Raw genomic sequence first — 7,001 nt, 5'->3', positions numbered from 1 at the left:
GGGCAAAAGGAACTCAGAAGCTGCACTTGGAAGGGAACCACGGTGCTAGTAGGCATCCAGAGAGTTTATGTCCTACTTAAAAAAAAAAAACAGATGGGGAAACTGAGGACTGAGGATGTGCCTGTGAGTGGCAAAGTCAGGATTTGAACACAAGTCTCCCAAAACCATATCCAGGGCATTTTCTAGCATACAATCAGAACTGGAGCTGATACCTTGAGCCCAGCCCATGTGCCCAAGCTGAGAAGTGTGGCTTTTTGTGGGGGGATGGAACCAAGGATTGAACTCAGGCCCTTGCGCTTGCCAGGGAAGTGCTTATTCCACTGAGCCATCTTCCAGCCCAAACTGTGGCTTTGAAAGCTCTAGTGCGCTTGCTGGAAGGCTGAGGCAGGAGGATTGCAATTTCAAACCCAGCAAGGGCAACCTAGTAACTTAGTGAGGCCCTCTCCCAAAACAGATGTTAAAAAAGGGCTGGAGATGTAGCTCAGAGCAAAGGCCTTGGATTTCATCCCAGTAGAGGAAAACAATTTTAAAAGCACTAGTGGGGGGAGAACCAGGGTGTGGTCAGTGAGAGTTTTCTATCAGTTCCAATCGCCTCAGCCTCCTTTAACATCCCCTATGTGTTCCCCACTTCCCCACCCTTGCCAACACCCCAAAAGGCAGGGTTTGGTATGTTTATGGAGTCCTCAACTTAGGCTGCCCACTTTTGTTTGAGATGGTCACTGTGTGGTTCAGGCCAGCCTTGAGTTCCAGCGATCTTCCTGCCCCAGTCTCCCGAGTGCCAGGATGCCAGGTGTGGGCTTGGCTTTGAAGGCCTTGGTGGCCCAAGCTCCTCAAACTCCACCCTCAAAAAGAGGCAGAAGACAAATTCCAGAGCCAAGTTTTCTTTAATGAAAAAGAACATGACCCTGGAGTCCGGGAGTTGGGGGGGAACAGTCATGCCTCAAGGTAAGGTCCCCTGGCCTGGGGGCGGAGCCGAGCTGGGTGCACACCACCGAGGTGCTGAGGCTGTGCTGCCTCGGCCTAGCGCAGCTGCAGCAAGCGGAGGGCAAGGTGCAGGTGCTGCCGGGTGTTGGCGCTGCAGCCGCGCATGCGCAGCGCTCGCAGGGCGCAGGAGACACTGCGCCGGCCTGGCTGCCGGAGGGTGAGCCGAAGGTCCTCACCGGCCCCGCTCACCACCAGGTGGGCCTGGGTACGGCTGAAGCTGGCCTGGCGGGGACGAGCCAGTCAGGGACAGGAGCTAGGGACACCAGGGTTTACCAACGGGAGAACTGAGGCTTGGGCAGGACTTCTCTGCCCATAGGCTCCATATGGGACTCCCACAACGTCTTTTTTGCAATACAGCGATGGAACCCAGGGCCTTTACGCAGAGCTCCATCCCAAGCCCTTTTTATTTTGAGACAAAGTTTTGCTAAGTCACTACATTGTTCAGCTTTGGTCCTGAACAGAAGATCCACCTGCCTCAGCATTCCAATATTTTAGAGCTTCACCTTCCCAGGAAACATTGAGCCCCTCGCCTGCCCTCCCCCCTCACCTGCACGGTGTCATCACTGAACAGCAGCAGAAGCACCTGCGGCGACACAAAGAACCGCAGCAGGCAAAGGTCTGGTGCAGCAGGTGGCTGGGGCGCTGGTTGTGCTCCCTCCTGTGGACAGACCAACTGAAGGCCAGGGCCACACGGTGCCCAGGCCCGACCTCCCCTCTAGGGCCTGGCCTCACCTCTCTAAGTCGCCTCTGCATGTAGCAGGTAAAGAACCGCAGGACAGCGAGCTTGGCACCTAGCGAATTTGGCATGTCCCTCAGGGTGAATGCCTTGAGCTTCCCACGGGCAGGCAGGTAGCAGACTTGGCTGGAGGAGAAGGGGTGTGTAAGGCTCGGTCCTGAACACCCCAGTCTGTACACACCTTACCATCCATCCAATTCTCTCTGTCTCTGTCTCTGCCTCCCTCCCTCCCTCCCTCCCCTAACTTGATAAGTTATCCAGGACAGTCTGGAACCTGAGACCCTCCTGCCTCAGCCTCCCATCATGCTGAGGTGATAGGCTCCTTCTTATCATTCCTGTCTAACCTGAACAGCGCTAGCACAGGAACCCCTTCCAGGGCCATGCTATTGACAGTCACTTTGCCTTCTGGCCTGCCACCCCACCTGGTTATTCCCTTGAGAAAAGCATCGAACCCCATAGAGCTGTGCCGTGGGTGCTTAATACATGAGGAACAGATAGGATTTTTAAAAGATAGGGGAGGAGCTGGTCCTCCAGGGCAAAGAATCCAGCACTCACCCTCCTGGGGGGCGCAGGGCCATGTGGGTACCATCCCGGAAGAGGACCGCACTGCCTCCGTCAGACAGCTGGTAGCCAAAGCCGTATTTGCTGGAATAATCCACCCATGTGGGGGCGCAGAGCACAGGCCACTGCTCCCCTGGGGGGTCCTGTGTGGCTGGGCACAGAGATAGGATGGGAGGGTAGGGGTCAGGGTTGGCTTTCAGTGGGGTCATCAGCCATAGGTATGGCCTGGACAGAGGGGTGGTACATTGTGTGTTTGTGTGTGTGTGTGTGTGTGTGTGTGCGCGCGCGCGCGCGCTCCTGCGTGTATTCATGTGTGCACCTGCAAGTGCATGTACATGCTACTAGGAATTGAAGCCGGGGCCTCTGCTCTGAGCTCCATCCCCAGATCTTTATTTTTTATTTTGAGATAGGGTGTTGCTAAGTCACTGAGTTGCCCAGGCTGGGCCTAAGTTTGGGATCTTCTTGCCTCAGCCTCCCAGAGTGCTGCTGGCTTCCACAGCAAACTAGGAGGCAGAGGAGGTATGGGCAAAAGTCTGGGGATTGATCTGGTGACTCTTCCTTTCTCGGGAGTCATCAGGGGCCTGAGACACCCTGGAAACAAGGAATTCTGGGTCAACATGTGCACAGCACTATAAGGTGTTGTTTTATGTTATTTAAAATGTTCGCACTCAGAAGTAAGAGTTGCTTAATGTTGGTACAGTTGGAAAGGAGGATTAACTTCTAACTTTTTCCAGCTCAGGAGGGAAACTACAGATGACAACAGTGACCCCAATATTTCTAAATAGTTACTAGGGAGCTGTGTGGGGTGACACATGCCTGTAACGTCACATCCCCAGGACGCCAAGGCAGGAAGATTGCAAGTCTGAATTCAGCTTGGGAAATTAAGCAAGACCCTGACTCAAGATAAAAATTTTTAAAAAGGTTGGAGTGTTTCTCAGTGGTGAAGTCTGCCTAGCACACAGGAGGGTTCCGTGCCTACAGCTGTAAAGATCAAAAACAAAACTCAGGAGCCGAATGCAGGACATCCTGAGGACAAGGCCCTTGCGGTGCTGGGGCCTGGGGTTCCCCTCAGAGCAGGGCAGCAGTGGGTGGAGGGCAGGGGGTAGGGAGCTCAGGAGGGCAGGGGGCTCAGGCTTTGGGGGAGCATGTCTGTCTCAGGAGGGGCAGCAGGGGGCAGAGGCCGGGCTCCCAACTAGGTCCTCTTTGCCTTAGGCAGCCCCCAGAGAGACTGAGCAACTCAGGGAAGTCACCACACCCCATGACACCACACCCCATGAAGGTGCTCACAACCACCCCAGCCTCCCGAGGAGCCCTGAAATACCCAGGGGAGTCGTGGTGGGGACAGAAGACAGAGCCTAGTGCTGGGCTGGGCTCCTACCCTCAGGGCCAGCATCCAGGCACAGCTGAAGGTTCCTGATGGCCGCCTCCACTTCCAGCTGGGGGCTATCCTCTGGGCCTGGGAGGACAGAGCTGTCTGGAGGTCTGTAGGCCTGAGTTCCCACCAAGATGACCCCTCCAACCAGCCCCTCTAGAGTCCTTCATGCAGGAAAACCTCATCCCTCCCCCCACCCCTTCCTAATTTTTATTTTGAGACAGGGTCTCACTAAATTGCATAGACTGAGCTTGAACTTGTGATCCTCCTGCCTCAGTCTCCCACCAGGAAATCTTCTGGGATTGGGGGTTTTGTTCTGTTTTGGTTTTTGAGAAAGAGTCTCATTGCATAGTCCAGACTGTCCTTAAACTCACTATGTAGCCCAGCTGGCCTCCACCTTGCAGCGCTGTCAGTTTCCTGAGTGCCAGGAGGACAGAGGTGACCACTCCAGCTGGCTAGACAATCTCATCTTAAACCCAGAAAGGTTCCAGGTGTCATTCCCATGTTACAGGACAGAGGTGGAGGCCAAGAGAGGGGCCGTGGCCCTCAACTATGTCCCCACTTCTAGGTGTCCACCACCTGCCACGGTCCCCACACAGGACAGAGGGCACACTCACCTGCAGGGTCACTCCGCAGGGCCCCTTGGGTGAGCAGGCAGACAGGGCCCTCAGGGTCGGGAGCCCTTCTCTCAGATGCAGGCACCTTTGAGGGAGCCCCAGAAGTGAGGGAGGCCCCTCCCCTGAGTGCAGATTGGGTGGGCTGGTGAGGGGTTCCCTCCCCATCCCCTCCACCACTTCAGGACTTTCCTTCCACACACCCTGCTTGGCACCCAACGGAGCTGGGTTGTTTGGGGGCCAAATCGCCCAAATGAATGCGCTGGGGACTCAGCAAATGGATGGAATGAACTGAGGGTGTGAACCAGGCAGCAGCAAGAACCCCAGGTTTGGGGCCAGAGTTGGACACAGCGGGATTCAGGCCAGGGCCCTGGGAAGGTTAGCTTCTATTGGGGCTCAGGAAGCCTGCAGGGTGCTTTATTTAGAGTCAGGGTCCCATGTTTGGTTTAGGCTGTCCTTGAACCTGCATCTCCTCCTGACTCAGTCTTCTGAGTGGTAGGCTTACAAATGTGCACTTCCATGAACCTGCACAGGGGGACTTCAGAGGGTCCCTCACCCCTAATTTCTTACCTTGTTGCCCCACTCCATGGGGTCTGGTTCCAGCCCCTCTGCTTCTGGACCTGAGTCCTCTTTGGGGATGAAGGGGCCTGAAGGAGAACAAGTTTTTGGGACAGGGGCTGGTGAGATGGCTCAGTGGTCTAAAGCACCTACTTAGAACAAGCTTGGCAAAGCACGGGGACCACGGTTCAATCCCCCAGCACCACATGCCAGCCAGCACCGCCCCCTGGTGGGCTGAGCTGGCTACACACACACACACACACACACACACACACACACACACACACATAAATAAATAAAATTTAAAAAAAAAAAAGTTTTGGGACAGATCCAGGGTTTCATGCAGAGGGGAAGCACCCGCCACCATATCCCACCTCCACCACCAATGCAGAGATGGTGCCGGGTGCAGTGCTCACGGGGTAGCCGGCACTCAGCGAGCAGCAGCCGGCCCACCTTCCGGAGGAGGCCATCCAGAGGCCGGGGGACTGCAAAACTTGGGGGACTGTGGCAGGAACAGGGCGGCAGGCGCTCAGGGGTGAAGCCCTTCCAAGAGAGGAATTTGGGGTCAGCCTTTGCTCTGTGGAATCAGCTCCCCATCATCTGCTCTCTCAGAAAGAGGGGAACCCCAGCTGTAGGTACACAGCTGACATCATGCTAGGCCGGCCCCTTGGCTGTCACGGCCCACCTGGGTGAAGAAGTCGTCCTGCAGCAGCTGGTCCAGGCTGGGCCGTTCAGCCGGGTTGGGTGCCAGGAGGCGGGCAATGAGGTGGCGTGCATTGGGCGACAGGTGGGCAGGCTCTGGGTAGTGGCCATCTCGGATGTTCTGGTACATCTCCGGGAGGGGCGCGGCAGGGAAGGGCGGGCTGCCAGTGAGCACTGTGTACCTGGGCAGTTAGGGCGGTAAGCAAGTGCTCTGGGTGTGTGAGGTTTGCTCTCACCTGCTCATCACACCTGGCCATGCCAACCTGCACACCCTCCTCTGTACACACTTTGTGTTGTGCTGTACCTAAGTCCCCTGCCACCAGCTGGCCGTCCCTGTGCACAACACTCAGCATGCGTGTGCGCGCCCACACACACACATGCACACACACACCTGTGTCCACCTGCTCACTAGGGCTTTCCCTCCCCAGGCTACGTGGTTCCCACCCACTCTCCCACACAGGCCTCCCACCTGCCCACACCTGTCCACACTGCGGCACATGCACACTTGTCCCCACTCAGCTGCAACAACGTGAGGTGTGATTGAAGCAGATGGTAAATGTTTTAGGTGTTAAAAATTGATCCTAGTAAAGGGTACATGGCCATGCGTGCCCCTCAGACCTCTCTCCTTCCCTTCCTGCACCCCCATTGCAGCGTTCCAGCTGCTTTCACTCTGGGGTTCTCTCTCATGAGTCTCTTCAGTTGGGCTATCCTGGCTGTCTGTGTGTCCTGAGTGGATTCAAAACGTCTTCCTTTCATGGTCATTTGAACTTCTAGGGACAACCAGAATTGCATGGTGCCCAATCCTGCGTGTAAGGTGCATGGAGGCAGCACCATGTTTTTTATGAGCCACCTTTCGGTTGGATGGCACTCAGCAGCAGTGTTCACCATTTTATTATTTTTAAAAATTTTTATTTATTTATTTTGCAGTACCAGGGATTGAACTCAGGACCCTGTGCTTGCCAGGCAAGCGCTCATTCTACTGAGCTATCTCCCCAGCCCAGTGTTCACCATTTTAGTTAGTTTGATTGAGACAGGGTCTCTCTAAGCAGTTCAGGCTGGCCTTGAGCTCACTCTGTAGCCCAGGCTGGTCTTGAACTCACAATGATCCTCTTGCCTCTGCCTCCTGAGTGCTGGGATTACAGGTCTGAGCCACCATGCCCAGCTTCTAGACTTTTCTTCTTTTTTTTTTTGGAGGGGGGAATAAACAAATTTTTAAATCAATAAAAACTATACAGAATTTCAATAGAAAATAATAAGAAATTAACAATGGTCTGCTAGGGGCTGGGGAGATGGCTCAGTAGAAAAAGCGCTTCCCTGGCAAGCACAAGTGTCTGAGTTCAATTCCTAGTTCCACAAAAAACAAACAAACAAACAAAAAAAAAAACAGAAAGAGGGGCGGGGAGATGGCTCAGTGGAATATGCGCTTCCCTGGCAAGCACAAGGGCCTGAGTTCAATCCCTGGTTCCACCAAAAA

The 7,001-nt window shown here is 54.8% G+C and overlaps 1 protein-coding gene across 3 annotated transcripts in view; it reads right to left on the bottom strand.

The window, feature by feature from the left end:
* Positions 1-990: 990 nt before the first annotated feature.
* Positions 991-7,001, bottom strand: part of Plk5 (polo like kinase 5) — a 10,287-nt gene continuing 4,276 nt past the window's right edge. The window contains exons 7-15 of one of the 3 annotated variants that reach the window (XM_023717163.1): positions 5,511-5,709; positions 5,209-5,368; positions 4,838-4,914; positions 4,271-4,355; positions 3,660-3,737; positions 2,276-2,432; positions 1,717-1,846; positions 1,532-1,642; positions 991-1,206 (exon numbers count right to left, since the gene is read on the bottom strand). In XM_023717163.1, the coding sequence (XP_023572931.1) occupies positions 1,021-1,206; positions 1,532-1,642; positions 1,717-1,846; positions 2,276-2,432; positions 3,660-3,737; positions 4,271-4,355; positions 4,838-4,914; positions 5,209-5,368; positions 5,511-5,709 (1,183 nt within the window). In that variant the 3' untranslated portion in view covers positions 991-1,020. Of the gene's footprint in view, positions 1,207-1,531; positions 1,643-1,716; positions 1,847-2,275; positions 2,433-3,659; positions 3,738-4,270; positions 4,356-4,837; positions 4,915-5,208; positions 5,369-5,510; positions 5,710-7,001 lie in introns of those variants that run through there. The other 2 variants (XM_023717164.1, XM_023717165.1) reach the window with 2 other exon arrangements.

Source organism: Octodon degus, unplaced genomic scaffold (assembly GCF_000260255.1).
Source record: "Octodon degus isolate 3935 unplaced genomic scaffold, OctDeg1.0 scaffold00050, whole genome shotgun sequence".
NCBI lineage: Eukaryota > Metazoa > Chordata > Mammalia > Rodentia > Octodontidae > Octodon > Octodon degus.
Note: the sequence above shows the minus strand (reverse complement) of the source record. Positions and strands in the feature narration are given on the sequence as shown.